At 44.0% G+C, this 17477-nt stretch overlaps 1 protein-coding gene across 6 annotated transcripts in view; it reads right to left on the bottom strand.

The window, feature by feature from the left end:
• Positions 1-1892: 1892 nt before the first annotated feature.
• Positions 1893-17477, bottom strand: part of lef1 (lymphoid enhancer-binding factor 1) — a 41683-nt gene continuing 26098 nt past the window's right edge. Inside the window, exons 5-11 of one of the 6 annotated variants that reach the window (XM_086211674.1) lie at positions 14453-14543; positions 13155-13274; positions 12214-12376; positions 11322-11429; positions 9749-9788; positions 9191-9232; positions 1893-2341 (exon numbers count right to left, since the gene is read on the bottom strand). In XM_086211674.1, coding sequence (XP_086067800.1) covers positions 9198-9232; positions 9749-9788; positions 11322-11429; positions 12214-12376; positions 13155-13274; positions 14453-14543 — 557 coding nt within the window. In that variant the 3' untranslated portion in view covers positions 1893-2341; positions 9191-9197. Of the gene's footprint in view, positions 2342-9190; positions 9233-9748; positions 9798-11321; positions 11430-12213; positions 12377-13154; positions 13275-14452; positions 14544-17477 lie in introns of all 6 variants that reach the window. The other 5 variants (XM_086211673.1, XM_086211672.1, XM_086211671.1 and 2 more) reach the window with 5 other exon arrangements.

Genomic DNA, 17477 nt, shown 5'->3' on the forward strand with positions numbered 1-17477 from the left:
CTGGATAGAGTCCAAGAGAAGTGCCCAGAGTATGAAGAAAAAAAGATTTGTACTTAATTCTTGTCTTTCTGTCACCATTTTTATTCATGTTAAAGGTCCATTTGACGTTTGTAGTTTTTTTTTCCCCAGGTAAACTGCTGTGTGTGTGTGTGTGTGTGTCTGTGTGTGTGTGAGAGAGAGAGAGAGAGACTTTACTGCAGAACATTCACAGATCTTTATCATTTTAAATCCAGAATCCTCTCGGTTTTCCTCCCATTAACCCATTAAGAACACAAGGTGGTGCTGTTTTACTTGGATAGGAACATACAAGAGGTCACATTTGTCTAGAAATACATTTTCCTTTGATGTTGCTTCTTTCATTAAAAATGTAAGTTTTTTTTTTTACTTCGACACTTTTTCAAAAAAAAAAAAAGAAAAACCCCTGAATTGAAAGTGTTTACCTGATGATTATTTTCGAAGAAGACGGATCTAACCTCTGAAATGATGCATTACACAACCGAATGTTTTAAATACTGAAACGACGTAGGTTTCTCTTTCATTTTTATTGCAATATGTGAATCTTGCTGCGGGCGTCGTGCGTTTTCTCACACAAGCAATTGCTTGTCAATTTTTATTTTTTTTTTTTAAAGCTTTTTGAAGTTTCCACAAAGACTAAAAAATCATATTCTCCTCAATTTGTTCTCCTTGTTTTACAGCAGCGCCTATGTGTAACTCCATTTTAACCTCCAATGATGACACACACACTGTTACATCTGGCACATCCAGCTCTGGTCTTTCCACCACACCAGTGATCAAATGAGCCAATGGTGCCATTTTATTTTTCTTTAAAAAAAAAAACCAAAAAAAAAAACATGTTGAAACAGTTCAAATATGACCACTTGGGAAGCAAAATGCTGCGCCAAGATAACAGTGACCCAAAATATGATAAACAAAAGAGGAATTCATCGAGGAATACTAAAATAGAGCATTAAAATCAAAATATTACAGAGATGCTTGCATGGGGGAAAAAAAAAACCAAAACAAAACAACATGGCTAAAGACCACACTATTAGCTACCAGAGAGAAAAGACAAAGGTCCATTGCAATAAAAGAATGACTGCCAAGTGCTGGGGTAAATATATATATCTGCTTCATTTGTCATGTTTTAGAACAATAAAATATAGGCCTCTGAGCTATCACTCTCGCCTTTGTCCTAATGTTGCCTGCAAAAATACCAAGAAAATTGACATATCCTGACAGTTTTAAAAAGTACACATACTGAGCATTATTTTACATCTGAGCAAGACTCGAGGTCACTATTTGTTACAAATAGTTATCAAAAGAAGCCTTAAGTTTCAATTTTCTGCAAGATGCTTCAACAAGAAAAATGGCTTTCCTGTGTCCAAAGCTTATTTTCATATATACCACTATATAAAAAAAAAACAATATTTAAAAAAAAAAATCACTAAAATATACACCAAGAAATTAAAACAAAAGGGTTTCCAGATACAAAAAGCATTCAAAATAAAATTCAGTCGAAAATAAAAAGCAAATCATAATGTTGATCCTTTTTTGCACCAACTGGTCATCAACAAACGGCGTCTTGAGGACGTTTCTTAGTCAAGATGAGATCCCTCCATCTTCCTTAGTGCAATCTAAAAGAGGTGTTTGGTCAGTCGGGCGAAACCCCAAAATGGTCTAAAAAATCCAGTGAGAGAGTGAGAAAGGAGGGAGTGGGGGTGTGAAAAGGGAATGTTGGCCTGATGAACTGTACAAAAGGAACAGATGTGACAAATAACTTACAATAACTTAGAAACACGTGTTGGTGCAAGGAGTGTGTGTGTTTTTGTGTGTGTGTGTGTGTGTGTGTGTGTGTGTGTGTGTGTGTGTGGTGGTGGGGAGGGACGTTAGTGTGCACATCCAAAATTGCTGTTTTTTTTCAGTGCAGTGACTTAGATCGCAGTAAAGCTGTTTGAAAAGAAGGTGACAAAACCACAGACGGATCTTTTCTGGGTGAGCGGAGGTGGTAGTGTGAGGGTGCTCCTACTTATCATGATTGTCTTGTTCAGTTCAGTGTCTTTACAGCAGGCGCCTTCAGGAAGGAGTTAAACAGTGAAGCGTTTTTTTTTTTGTTGGGTTTTTTTTGGGGGGGGGTGGTGGTGGTGGTAGTGGCGGCATGTGACTGTAGAAGAGCAGAGTTATGTGGGGGTTAGGAGGAGGAGAAAGAGGGTCCTCTGAGAACTGGAGGCTTCAGTTTGGAGATTTAAGGGTCTTCATGGAATCTAACAGGCCTCCATCTCTAGCAGAGGCCCTGAAGCTGCTGCCTTCGCTTTGCATGTGGAGAAGTTGTTCCGCTTTCCTCCTGAATGAGAAAAAAAAAGAACAAAAAAAAAAACAAAAAAAACACGTTCAATCCAGCACATTAACGATGATGTCACTGCTGCAGAATCGATGCTGGAGATTAAAAACATAACATTCCTCTAATCACATCCACATCAACCAAAACTAGAACCACTAGAATCACTTCTTTTTTCAGATTTGGGTGTTACGGCTGACCGAATGAAGCCTTGGCAGCAGTGTTGAGCCGAGCGCTGAAGTACAGAGGAGGTTATAGGTCAGTGACAGGATGTGGGCCGGCCTGCTTTGATCTAGTCCAACATGGGGGTTGCCGTGACCCAGCTGGCAGCGGTTCGCTCTTCTTTGCCCTCCACAGAATGACTCATTCCTCCTTACTCTCTCTAGGGCGAGCGCCCAATTGTGCAGCTTCTGGTTGACATTTGAAGCGGTCGCTGTAGGTGGGCGATGGGAAAACAAGACAAGGAAGTACTGTCCACGGGAAGATTGCCACATGACCCGGTTGGTTAAAACCAGCGCAGTCGATCAAGAGATGTTGGCAATTACATGAAACTCAGGTGCAGGGTGACACAGATGTGTAAAAATGCTACCTGACTATTCGATCCACTTCATAGGACTCATGAAATTGCCCCCCCCCCCACCCCCCAACAGGGAAATTGTTTGTCGTGCTGCAAAAATATTCTTTTCCCTCTTGTGATCTGAGCTTTAGCTAACATATCAGTTAACTTCAGCCATTGACAAGCCAAGGAGAGTTATTTTAGACCCGAGCGGCATCAAATAGAATCTGTGATCAAAGAAGGGAAGCAGAGACAGAGGTGGATGCCTCCTGCGACTAAAAAGATGGATGTTTTGTGAAGACCAAAAAAAGCTAAAGAAATGGTATTAGTTTGCTTCTCCCTTGTGGCAAAGCCAAGCGTGTGTTTTTTTAGGCGAGAAGTCAGCTGAGTCCTGCTGCTTGCTGCATCTCCAAAGTCTTAACTCACACCACCCTGCAAACTGCTTTACCACATGTGGATAAAAGGGAACAGGACAGAGGCCACCTTTCCCAAAGAGAGCTGACCCAGAGCTGCACGGAGGAGAAACTGAAAGGAACACAGCGCTCCAAGAGAAAGAGAGAGCCCCTGTCGCTTTTATTTACCTCCGCCGCCCTCTCCCTTTTCATCCCAGGATCTCAAAGCGAGCCCGCACGCCCGCCACTGCACCCTGTTTCCTGGGGAACATTTTTCCTTCCCCCCACCGCAGACATGAAAAGCGCTGGCCTTCCTGCCTGGGGAAGAGGCCTGAGGGGCTATGAGCGAGGTGTGTGTGTGTGTTGGTGGTAACAGTAGAGGTGTGTGCTTGCGTGGTGGTTGGTTGTAGGGGGCACCAGGCCAACGCTTCACAAGGTCCAGCCGACACAAACACTGGGATTCAGGAGCAACTTGACCCCTCCTCTCCCCTCCAGCTCCTCCCCCTCCCTCTACATTAGTGCTCAGGAATGCCGGCTGGACTTTTTTGCAGGAAATGAAACGCTCCTCTGTTCAGAGGGTTAGCGAAGGTTTGCCCCCCCCCCATTCCTTTCCCTCTACGGGACGGAGGGAGGGAAGGAGGGAAAAGAGTCCGACAAACTCTCACCCAGCTTTTGAAGTGTGGGAGGTTAAGATAACTGGCACAGCCTCGCATCTCAATCGCCGCTTTCACCTCCGAGGCCAAATCAAAGAGGCTGCAGCTGGGGACCGCCCGCCTTATAGCCCCCTACCCTCCAAATTCACCCACCCACCCCTCCCTCCCTACATGGAACTCTGGGGTTTCTTTTGGTGCCATTAAAAAGGAAAACACTGCTGACAAATTACTCTAAAAATAAGCAAAGTGGAGAGAGGTGTCTCCAGTGCAGGCTGAGGAACAGACTTTACCATGGCAGAGAGGGAACGACGATACGAGCACAGAGGGATCTGGCAGAGCCATCCAAGAGAACCATTTTTCATTTATTTCAGCTTTAAACTTGCAAAGATGGTCTTTTCAGAAAACTGGGCGTCCTATGCAGTAGAGAGGCACAAATATTTTGGAAACCGATGATGTGCATCCTGCCCAAATGCTAGAAAACCTCCAACTTTCATTTCTCTTTCAAATCATCTGTCAAATTGTGGCAATTTTTTTTCATTAAGCAAACATTTGTCAACCAATAACTGAATTAGTTAATGATAAAATGACAGAAAAATTCCAAAGCTAATGACGTAATTGTTTTATCCCCCCGTCCGTCAAACATAAACCTTGCTATGTATTAGAAGCTGAAATGTGTTTGTTGTTGCGGTTTCTAAATCATTAAATCAGTCATTTATCAACATTCAACCTAAGAGCCGACCCTCTCTCCACAGGGACCAGTCGGACCAAACACTAGTGTGAGGTCTAGAGAGGAAAGGTCCCCTCTTTGAGATTAGTCTGGAGTGGCGGCGTGTCTCGGCAGTGACCTTGGTCCTGATCGCACAGCTGCCTTTGGTGACACCTTCTCAAAGGAGCCTTCACTCTATAAAATTGGTGGTAGTGCCGCTCTTGAAGACACAAGGGGAAAAAAATGAGAGGGGCAATAAAAAGAATGGCACCTGGTAGAGAAAGCAAAGTTGAAAACAAAATGCTTTGCACGGTCAGCGCTCTTTTCAGCTCTGAGTCATTCATCATGAAAGAAATCCCTCGCTCGCCGAAAGCTTTGAAATTTTTAACCTCCAATCAAAGAGTCAGTCAGGAAGGACTGAAACTCGGAGGGTGAAAAGAAAGAAGTGGGAAGACGGTGTCTGTGTGCAATATTTGAGAGAAGGAAAGGGTGGGGTCTAGTTGTGGTCAAAAGGGGAAAGGGGAGGGGGAATTCACCAAAACCCTAAACCTCAGGCATGTGTGGGTGAGACTCGGGGAGTACAGACCGGTGTGGGAGGAGGGGGGAGGTAATGGGAGGCATTGCCCACATCTGAGGCGGCATTGCTAGGGGGAGGCGGTAGTTGAAGTCTGGCCGTGTGCCCCCCGCACAGCTCAGTCTGAGCTGCTGCTGGTGAGAGAAGGAGGAGGAGGTGGGGAGGTGGGGGCACATTCAAAGAGCCTGCTGCACAATGACTGCTCCCTCTACTATGGTCTCGCTTCAAAGGCCTCCGAAACCACTCGCATTCACCGTGAAGACAGAGGAGAGGAGCCGGAAAAGACTAGCACGAGAGGTTGGAGTACAGAGGCCCACGTCAAAGTTTTACCTCTTCCAACAATAATCAGACGGAGGAAAACCCAAATGAATGCAGCTTCCTTCAGCCCTGCGGTCCCCTTCCTTTCTGTGCCCACTGACACCCGAGGGCCTTTCATTCACAGATAAGCATCGCATGAAGGGAGCGTTTTATGAGGTCGCACATCTCCGCCTTTCCCAAAAGAGCTGCAGTGCCTCGAGGAGCCACAGGGGGAGAGGTGGAGGGAGAAGGTGTGAGGGTGAGAGAGAGTGAGAGAGGAAGTGGAGAAGACATCACAAAACAGAAGAGAGACTGGACCCACATACTGTTACTGCAGCTGGCCGAGCCACAACACAATGGGGCCGTGACTCAATCAAAACAAATTTCGAGCGCCAGTCTAAACAATAGGAGTGCTGAAGCTGCGTTTTCTCACATGTAAACAGACCTGAGAGAGGGTTATACCTGCTCTTGTTTTCTAGCTGGCGAAAAAATTGGGGTGCCAAGTTAAGAAGAAGGGATTCTTCGCATTGCAGGTTTGTAACCGTCTGGAAGTCCATGCACTTGAGTGCTGCGAAGGTCGTTTTTCTTCACAGAGAAGGCTTTGTGGAGGTCAGACGAGTGGGAGAACGGGAGGCGATCAACACGTCTGATTTTATTTCCTTCCCAGAGCGACACTCACCAGAGCTGATTTACACCCAAATCTCTCTCCCACCCAAAACTAAAAAAAAAAAAAAAAAAAAATTAAAAAGAAAAAAAAGTACAGTTCTAAAAATGTACCCTCATCTCCTATTCGCTGCTCTGGGCGAGACCCAGAGTCAGTTTTGTGATCCGGATCCCTTCCCCAATTATCCCAGGTCACTAATAAGCAGGGTGTGGGAGGCACTGGGCTGTGCCGCGGCGGGCTGGAGGCTCCGTGCCAAATTGAAACGACTCGGGGAATAGAGGCAGAATCTTGCCTAATTGCAGCCAGAGTGTGTGGCTGGCTTCTTGTTTGTGTGTAATACCAAAATATGATGGGAGAGTGTGTGTATATGTGTGTGTGTGTGTGTGTGTGTATGTGTGTGTGTGGGTGTGAGAGAGAGAGAGAGAGAGAGAGAGAGAGAGAAGATGAGAAGTAACAAATAAAAGAGGAAAAAATAGGAGATGGAGGCTGAAGGATGAGTGGCAGTTGAGTGAGATAGGCTAAAGTCTCTAGGAGGAGGGATTTTCTTCTGGCCCTTTTCTTACCCTCGACACACACACACACACACACACACACACTCTCCCTCTCTTCTTCTTCTCTCCTCGCTCATCAAAGTCCTGACAGCTGACTTCTGGCTGCACACATCAGAGGGAGCCGAGCCAGAGAACGACAGCAAGGAGGCCACCAACAACCCTCTTTTTCAGTTTTGACTGACATGACTGTGACCGTAGTTACTATCATTTTTAAAAAGCTATATTAGCTATAGATATCCTGAAAAAAATTGAAGTTAATACTTCATTAATGAAACACAAGCTCCTGCACAAGCTAACACGCCCATTTTTGTGTGTCAACAAAGGAGTATCTTCATAAGCATGAGCCCCTCATGCAGTTTTGTGATTTTTGCCATTCTGTGGCCCCTCACTAGTCAGATTAAAAAGCCACCTTTGTTACGACCGTCTTCCCTCCTGAGGAAATTTTTTTTAAATGGCCGAGACGGGAGAGAGCCTTGAGGCCATGTATGTGTCTCGGCCAGATAACTATCTCAAAAGGTGGTGAATCAGTGGGCTTAGTCAGACAAAAGGCCAACGGCACAAGAGGAAGCAAGAGAGGGAGAACTTAATAAAGACGGGAGCAGGAACAGAGAGCAAAGGAAGAGTAAGAGGATAAATGCTGCACATTTATAGTCTGAGTAAGAAAAAGAGCTGGGAAATGGAGTGACGTGGGGAAACCCTAATTTCGCAATGTCAAAGTAATGACTTGAGCTGTTCCACTGTGGTGAGAGCCAGCTGTGTGGCGGGCCCACTGTTTGACTTACCAAAGATAACAAAGAACCGACGTCAAGCCATTAAAAAAAAAACTGCTCAACATCTCAACTCCTGGTTTGCCTCACAAGCAGCTGAAGCCATATTTTAATATGGAAATGTTTTGAAGTCACCGCTCACGTCATAAAATCTGCCCAGGCTGGAGCATTTCACGTGGTTATGCGGAATATTTTCGTATAAGTAAGATGTAATGGAAAAAAATGCAGTGTTTGAAATGTCACTAAAACAGATTCAAATTCAACTCATTAACAAATTTCCTTCCAGTTTTTTTTTTTTTTTTTTCGAGTAGAGTAGACACAGATGGGGTAGAGGGTAAGGCAGATGAAAAGAAATAGACAAACGAGTTCATTTAAAGATGTTTTTTGGCATCTAAACCAAGCTAACCTCAATCCAGCTCTTTGGGATCTGCATAAATTGAGGGCTTGGGGAGTTGTGGCAGTATCCCTGGTATTATGCATATTAGTTTAAGGCTGTCACTGAGAATCAGCAAGGGTGTCCATCCCGCTGCGGCTAGGCGCTGCTAATTATTGGATCAGAGATAAAGTGCTTTTTAGCGCTCGCTCTCTGCGCTTTGAAAACCGGCTGCGTGGTGGAGGGAAAAAAAAAGGAGAAAAGAAGCCCAATTTTTAGGTTCAGAGAGAGCCACTAGGTCAGGAATCCATCAAGTGGAAAACCTTTGTCTGGTTGGGGTGATTTTGACGTAAGACCAGATTTGTCACATCTGACCGGCTTTTTCGGCAGCAGAAAGGGCGTGGAAAACAGGATGCTACCAGACTCACGGGGAGGGAGATGGAAGGAAAAAGATCCAGTGAGAGTAAAAAAAAAAAAAAAAAAAAAAAAAAAGACTGAAAGAGAGAAAATAGAGTTGCCTTTGCCACATAGTGGGAATGTTAATCCTCCTTTCAACAAAAAAAAGGACAGGTGACAGTAGAGAGGAGGCTCGACATGTCATCTGAATCAATAAATCTCAACATGTAAAAAACACTATGGAGTGCTTTTGTTATGGAGGCATTATAGACACCCTGAAACCCCAGATAGCATGAAATCTTATTAAGGTATAGCATCTCATTAAGTTCCAGCCACACAAAAAAAGCTTCAGAATCTTTCTCTGCTTCACAAAAGATGCAGAGACACAACACATGTAGCCCATATGGAGCCGAGATGACGTCCTGCTTCCACCAGCAGGAACAAAAATGTTCCGGGCTACTAAATCTGTTTTCACATTCCTGTTTTAGTCTATTTTTAGGAAACAGAAAGTGGACGAACTCTCTGATTCATTAAGCAATCTTATTCAAACCCTGTTGTATTGTGAGATTCTTCATACACACACACACACACACACACACACACGACAGAAGAAAAATGACCGCTGACACACCTCAGACCTTTCATCCACCAGTGTTCAAACAATTCACCATACACACACATGCATGTATGTATGTATGCGCACACACGCAGAAAATCCAATGTCTATTGTGTTGAGACCATTAAGCACACACAAATACTCCCTCTTCAGGCCTTTACACTACTGACACAATGACTATGGCAAGGTTAGGGTGGACCTTTTTAGGGATTAGTCTGTGAGTACACACTCAAGTCAGTGTTGAGCAGTTTAAAAAGACTTGACATATATCGTCGACCAGACATGGAGGGGATAGAGGGGTTTCTCTTACCATTTTCTCAGATGTACGCCGTTTTCATTCTCTGGCCTGTACCTGCAGAAAATTGCATCTTTTTTAAGAAATTTGAGGTATCTGGATGGCAAATATCTTAGCCATCTGTTTGGTCTACATAGACCAGAAAAAAGAAAGGAAAAAAAAAAAACCTGACATTTTACTTAAGATGTAATTCTCAATGGATTATAGTGGCAGTGGTGAGAAGAGGCTCAAAAGCGCAGCTAAACAAGGTCAGCAGAAAGACATACTGGAGTGCAGCAGGCAAACAAACAGTGCAAAGCCCAGAATCGGTAAGTAGTCGTATAGAATGGACAGACTAATCCCAAAGTAGGTGTAATGTGTGAAAACAGGGATGAGAGAGAGGCAAGGGACAAACAGATGGGGGGGATGGAAACAAAGAAAGTCACTAGTGACTATAAACGGGTGAAGACAGTGGGTGATTTGATTAGTGTGTGTTTCTACTTCTCAGCGTTAAAGATGCAATAGAAAGTCAGCAAAAGTGTATCAAAGCAAGAAAAACGGTGCCAGCTCAAAGGGTGAAGAACTGGCTCTCACCTGTGGCCGATTCCTGCATCTTCTCCCTCTTCCGCTTCTTCTTCTTTCCCTAAGAAATATACAGAGGAACACATAAAGTGTGGCTCCAGCACTCACGCTCACTAGACCACTCTGATATCCTGCTGCTGACTGCCATGTTCACTCATCCCCTGCTGGGCACCCGAGCAGCATCCCCCAGACTCCGAAGTCCAACCGCAAAAAAGCCACGCTGAGAGAGGCAGACTAATCTAGATATGATGTCAGACTGTTTCATTCTCTTGGGATCATGTGTGGTATATAATGACTTACAACCATCCCAACTACATGGCTGGTCCTGCTGCTGTGGCCAGTCTGTGTCATTCCCAGCACTACCTTTTAAGTCCCTCTCATGACAAATATTAACATGAAGTGCAATTAAAAATGCTCACTGTAATTAGGCTAGACTGGCTCAATGACTATGAAGAGTGCCACTTCTATTTTTTAATTCAAGTGAGGTGCTGGGAGTATGTAAGGATTTATAGCTGGTGCTAAATCCCCAGGGGGGAGACTATAGGTATAGATAGCTGCGTGGAGTCGTTCTAGTCAAATATGAGCAGCACTTTGGTTTCCTGCTGCAAAGTCTGCTAATCCACTTATTCATGAGCTAATCTGCCTTCCACTGCTGCGGCAGACAGGGAAGAAGAGAGGCTAAGTGAGAGTGGGTGAGAGGAAGGATGAGAGACGGGGTACACAGCAAAACTATGAATGCTACACACTCGTCATGCCAGTGTGTTACCTATTTTGGGTGTTTCCAGGCATGATGTGCTGCCTGTTATAAATATATTGTTTGTGCCTAATTGAGAACTATTCCACTACTTTCTTTCCACCTGTCAAACAAAGCTAGAAATTAGCAGGAACTGGGCTAACTGTCACTAGCTGATACGGTGTATCTTTAGCTTCCCCCTCAGCGAGGCATTTTGGTAGCGGAGCAGTGGAGGCAGAAGGAGGGGGGATGCTGTCGGTGTCCGAGGGGAGGCAGATAAACACCACAAAGCACTTTGGTGGTGGAGTGAATGTGAGTGCCGGAGCCACACTTTTAATAAAGGCTGGTGCTCTCTCGCAAATTCACGCACACCACATTCTCAGAGACAGGTTTCGACAACTTCCAAACCACATACACAGAAAAACAAAAATCACACTCAATGTCCTGCATTCACAAAGAAAAATGTGTAGCTAGGAAAGGCAAAGGTTGCTAAATGCTATATGTATGATCCAGCTACAGCTTTGAAACATCAAAGAGTAGCATAACCAATACCAAGCAATTTTCACTCACTATGGCAATAATAGTGTCCATGATACTACAATCCATTTTAGTGTGGATGGTAATATGACAGTGAACCAGTGTTATGAATTACACATTAGGTTGAAACAAAGAGTCCACAAATGGACCCTATTAGCATGCAGAGTGTGAATTAGTGTGTGTGTCGGTCGCTATTGTGTGTCATTTAAAGAACAAGCCACGCAATACTGACATCAACAACAACAACAACAACAAAAAACCAACAAACACACACTCTCACGCGCACCTCTGCAAATCTGTTCTGTTGATACTTACATAATTGTCTCGAGCAGACCAGCCTGGGTAGAGCTGCATGTGGAGCTGCCGTTCCTTGCGGGCTAACTCATAATACTTAGCTTGCTCTTCCCGAGATAAAGCATGCCACTGTTTCAGTACAAAGGAGATTAGGGGAAAAAATAGCATACAGTCAATTACTGGCATGCACTTGCATGTTCCCTGCAATGGAAAGTGTGCTGGTGTTTTGGTGAAGAGAGAAATAAAAGCCTTTTCAACTTTGGTGAAGAAAAAAAATCGAGGAAAAGGAGAGACAAAGAAGAAAGGGGGAACATGATGAAGAGATTAACATACACACGAGTCAGCGAGAGGGAGAAAAAAAAGAAGGAAAAAAACTTTGATTTCATATCAAAACACTGGTTCCAATTTAGCGAGTGCTTTTTATTCAAACTATGTCAGTGAGCAATTACCCTACACAGGCCACAAACTCGGCTTTGCTGTGGCTGGCTGCCTCAACCGCCAGGCCTATTCGTTAAGGCTTTTAACATGGCTCTGTGGTTCCACTCTTTTCCCAATCCTCAAAAGGAACAAATTTTGTCATTTCCAACCGTGCCATTATCCAGGCATATTTTATTAAGGCCAATTTGATTAAATGTCAGTTCGATAGGCAGTCTGTATCTGTGCTGCTAAGGGAAGTAATTGGCTGGGGCAATCAGTATCAAAATAATCACAACGTGTTCATAAAAGACTGAATGTCAAAAGAAAGAGGGAGCTTTGTACTTTCCAAACTAAGTGGACCTGGAAAAGGCAGGCTCTTTCTTCGTGGGTTGGACTGTGATCTCTCGGTGATTTTACTCGATCAACAAAGATGAAGGAGAGAGAAAATCGGGGAGAGCAAGAACAAGTATCAGGGTCCGCCAACTATGTGACCTACCCTTCGTCCCAGGATCTGATTGATGGCAGCGCTCTCCTTCAGCGTGCACTCTGCGACCACATTTGCACGCATCTCTTTCATGTAGAGCATGAAGGCGTTAAGCGGCTTCTTGATGTGCGGTCTTTTAGGCTCCTGCTCCTTTCTCTGTTCGTGCTGGGGTTTCCTAGAGAAACAAAAACCCGACAACAGCACAGAGGAGGTAAAGATGAAGGAACAAATTGTTGAATCTAAAACAATGGAAACATGGAAGAATTGTAACAGAAGATGGGAAACTGTGGTGGTGCAATGGCGACAAAAGCAGCAAGGGTCTGGTTGCTCTCAGCCAATGGCGAGGCAGCGTGAGCGGGGCTGCCACGCCATGGGCCCCTGCCTCTTTAATCATGTACAGTCGCAGCCCATCATGCGGAGAGATTACTTCACCAGTAATGGCAACCAAACCCTCTTATCCACAGCACATTGGCAATTGCTTAAAACCAAATGCTCGAACTCACACACTAAAGCAATCTGCTTCAGCTCTGAACTTACTTTCTAATACTTTTTTTGATACTATTACAGCCTTGGTATGAGGATGGCCATGAATAATGGAAATATCAGTGATCACCACTTCAGGGTGCTCACAGCACTTCCTACTGCGTGACACTGGGAATGTGAATTCAGTTGAGCATTAATCTTGGACCTGTATCTGTTGCTGGGTAAGTGCGCTGTGATCCCTGAGGCCAAATGAAGCAGAGGCCTGTTATCAGCAGAGCACGGGCCCTTGCTGATTATCTGCTCACATCAAGGGAACAAGGCTCTGACAGAGGGTTTGTTCAGCAATGGCAGACTGTTGTGATGGAGTGCACAAATACCTGGAAGTATGTCGTCTCTGAATATTTCAGGGTTGAAGGGAAAAAAACAGTGGCTCAAGCTTTAGAAAGTGTGTTGAAGTTTACAGGACTCACATGTGCATGATGTCTGTTTCATGCAGAGGCTCGTGTTTGACCTGTGGGTTGACGATGGCCGGGTGGGGGATTCCTGTGGCGTGAGGACCCGGGGGTCCTGGCACCATGTGGTGTGAGAACCTGCAACAACATGTCGTTTCATTAGCCAGGAAAATAAAGACAGGGAGGAGTAAGTTACAATCCCTTAGAGACAAAAACAAAATCTCTCAAGGAAACAAACCCTTTGCAACAATGCCAGATACTTGAAATGAAGTTTGAATGATACAACATTTAAGATAACGATGCTGGGAACATTATCATTGACTGTAGTTCCAGATATTTAACTTTAGAACTCTGTCTTCATGTCGTGAAGCACGGGTGTCATCAACCACTCTCTCCATCTCTCCACAATGAAATGCTTGAGTACTGTTGTCAAGATCACATGCTATACTGCACATCAAGTAAGAAAAACAAAAAAACAAATGAAGCATCGAACACTGTTGTGGTGACAAATATGTTGTGGAAATGACTGTGGTCTTAAGTACCGGTATTTGTTTCAATTCTGTTTGAAATAAGTGATTCTTGAGATACGGGAAGAGAAGTTATCAGCAATGTTTAGGATTGATAAGTCGCTTCTCTGTCAGTTCCAGGGACTGCTGTGTTCATGTTATCACTAAGGATCTAACATCAGAGGTTCTTCAAGTGTAAAATCAGGAAGGTTCCCAATTCAAACTGCTAGCTGAAATACAGTAGGGTTTAAACTTAAAAGGTTCTGAGGAGGACTGAGGAGAACTTCTGGGCTTGACGTCTGATCCTGCAACTACATCTGGCTTCATTCAGCGTCTTTCCAAACATCCGACTAACATTAGAAAGAGATAGTGACAAAAAGGGGGTAATTATGTTGATGTGTTTTTTTTAAAGCACAGAAAAAGGAAAATGCAAAGAAGAAGTCTGAAAGAAAAGGGGTCCTAGATACGGAACTGTGTTTCACAACTATGAAGAGAGGCTCGCAGAGAGAAGTGCTTCCAGAAAACTCTGATGGGGCTAAGCAGCCATCTGGTTATGCGGGGGCACGTATGTGGTGATGTGTTTGACATGTGCTGGGCACACAGAGGAGGAGTGTGGCTGAAGCTGCTGCAGCATAGCAGGAACAGCCAGAGGGAGACCTCCCCATGTGGGCTGCTGCTGCCGCAAGCTAGCATTCCCCCATTCACCTCACTAAGTGTTTGTCTACATTGGATGTGAAAAAAATGATCGCAATTGTGTCTTGTTTACATGAATCAACTGTGCATGCATTGGTTTTCATCTGCCTGACTCACCATCCAAGTGGTGGCGTGATCTGTCCCACTCCTCCAGGAGACAGGGAGTAGAAGTTGGGCATGTCTGGTCCAGGGTGATGCCTCGGCATTCCTACACAAACAACGGCAGCCATATGTTAGAATCTAGAGGTATAGACATAACTAAACATCAAGGCTGGTTATCAAATCCCTGAACTGTTTAAGAATTGACCAGCATGAGTTTGGAAAACCAAACTTCCACACCAAACTTCTTGAGGTTATAATAACTTTGCAAATTATATACCAGTTGCCAGCAATGTCTCAGTACAGCTGCTTGTGTCAGAAAGGACCTCACGCTCATTTCTATCTTTATAATTTTATTCTGGGACTCAAAAAGATCATTGTTAATCTTATTCTGGCTCTTTATGTAGCTCCTCAATGCATCCTGTGTCTGAAACAAGCCTGTCACTTTAGACCCCTCCCCCTTCTTCTGATTGGCCAACTTCCAGAAGACTGCTGAGGGGCAGCGGCCCTGTTCTTTATGTCATTTGCAGAGCAGATACAGTAGGAAGACGTGCGACAAGCTGAGATCAGCTCAACTCAAAAGTAGAAAAAAAGGGAAATCTGTGTCCTCAGAAGTCTGAGGAAGATTTTCATGCATCGATCTCATTCATTGAGATTTTGGCCACATTTTCTGTGGCCATCCCATATTGTAGAATTATATAGAAACTAAAGTATTAACTGAAAACAGCTCAGAGGTCAAAGGGCAAAGTTACTGAGATATTCACCCTTCTTGGAGGCATCTGGGGTTTTCTTTTGTTAAACAGAGTCGAGGGAGAAATATCTATATTTGTCTGAAATGTTGTCTTTAAGATGGTTTAGATTTGCATTGGAACTCAGTTACTCTACTGCCATGAGTCTTGAAAACACAGTCCTCATAAACTAAAGATGCCCTGATCTGATAAGCATTATTAGACTTTTACCAGATAATGATGTGGCTGACAAGTCAAATTGCTTCCACAATCAATTAAATTCAGTCTATAATTTCACTCATTACACTACATTTCTAATTATTTCAATGAGTTTCTAAACAGCAAACTACACTAATTTAAACTGTAGCATTTCTACCTGAGCCTCACTCAGAATCAGGAGAAAACCTGAGGTATGATGAGTAGATTTTTATGGACTTTCTATCTGACAATCGATCGAAGAAAAGAGCTCCAAAAACACTGGATGATTGTGATTTTTCTTCAACAATGTTTTAAAAACCTTACAAATCACGGACAGCGCACATGTCAGTACTTGAACATGCCTCTTGACTTCATTTTATCAAATCAGTAGAAAAGGATCATATTTTCCCTGCTCAGCTTAAGTCCTTCCCAGTGTGTTTCAGCATCTTAAAGCTGGTTAATTGAGGCTTCTTCTTTGTGGCACAAGCTGCAGCTCTCCCTGTAGACACGGGATTGACTTGGACTAACCGCCGGTGGATCTTCAGGACTAAGCTCTTCCATCTCCAGCTCGCCTGTTCCTACTGGGTTTCAAGGTCAAGGGGTCCTTTTTTGTAAGAAGACTTAGTGAGAAAGGGCCGATAGGCTCAGCTGAATTGAAAAAAGTCTCCAATGAATTGAGTTTTTGTGTTCAACATAGCTCTGATCTTAAATGTAGATGTTGATAGTCTGCAGAAATCAGAATATCAAGTGCTCAGACATGGACAAGAGGAATGGGTCCACACGCGTGCTCACACACATACACAAAAAACACACATACATAAGCATGCATGCATGCGCACACACACACACACACACACACACACACACACACACACACACACACACACACACAAAGAAAAAAGGGCAAATGCCTCCAGATTAGCACCATCCTCTAATCCCTCCTGGAGCCAGCCTTTTCTCCCGGTCTCTATCTTTTTCTCTTCCTCTTTCTCTCTCCACGCTGTGGTCTGAAGGGGCCTACCTCCTCAGAGAGGCAGGGCGAGTGAGGGGCTTATATTTCTAAAGCCAGTGTTGCAACGCTAGATTCATAGCGTGCATAGCACTACCCCCTGCCCACTAATCCACCCCCTCACCCTCCTTAGGGCCCTCCTGAGGGCAGGAGAGAAGGAGGCAAGGGGTGAGGCGGCCGGGAGGAGGAGAGAGCCCCAGTGTGTTAACCTTGTCACTCACACCCCTAAGGTGGCTAATTACTCTCCCACATTCACACCCAGCATCACATCACACACCATCATCGAGCAAGACAAGCAAGATGATTCTCATTCAGTGGGGTTACATGCAGGGTTGCAGTTGAGCTGTAGTTAAAGCTCCATTAGGCCATTTAATAGGAACACTGTCATTGTCCCAGAATACAAGAACCAGGGACGAATCCACTGTTGTACTGGGAGGTGGAGTTGTGCCCTTGTTTGGCTGGCAATCAGACTTTCTTGTGGCTTATTTGTTATATCACATGATGAAAAGGTCACTGTTCATCCCCGTCAAATGGCTAAGTTTTATTCAAATATTTTTAAAGAAAAATGGACTGCTCCTTAAACTGAGACAGCAGTAAACTGCTCACTTCATCTGTTCTGGGTTGTTTTCACAAGAGCAAGTGGGTCGTTAGGAGCACATACAACCCGGAATTAGCAATTCCCAAAATAGTGTGTTATCCAAGTCTGTTTGTCCAACAAAGAAAAGTACGATTTTAGTCAGATTAAAATGTATATTTTTTTTAGAACAGTTTTTTAGTCAAATTAATACAGTAAGTTGACTTTTATCGCATTGTGTCAACGTCCTGATTTAGTGGGGTTACATATGCCAGTTAAGTGGACTACTGTGGCTGTCCCACAATGCAAGAACCGAGGAAGAATAGAAGAATCTCTCGTATGTCCCCTTACAGTACAACTGGTCAGGCTTTTCTGGTTGATATTTCGCACCACATAACAAACAAGTTGGCAAGCTGCGTGCCTGACTTTGAACAGAAAAGGGTTATCATATTTTTAAAATGTAATGTGTAATGTGTCATGTAAAAGTACTGACTAAAACGTGCATGCGTTCCCATGGAAAATTCCTTTTAATAC

This window comes from Aulostomus chinensis, chromosome 8 (assembly GCF_037954235.1).
Source record: "Aulostomus chinensis isolate RoL2024-O1b breed Wild chromosome 8, RoL_Achi_v1.0, whole genome shotgun sequence".
Lineage (NCBI taxonomy): Eukaryota > Metazoa > Chordata > Actinopteri > Syngnathiformes > Aulostomidae > Aulostomus > Aulostomus chinensis.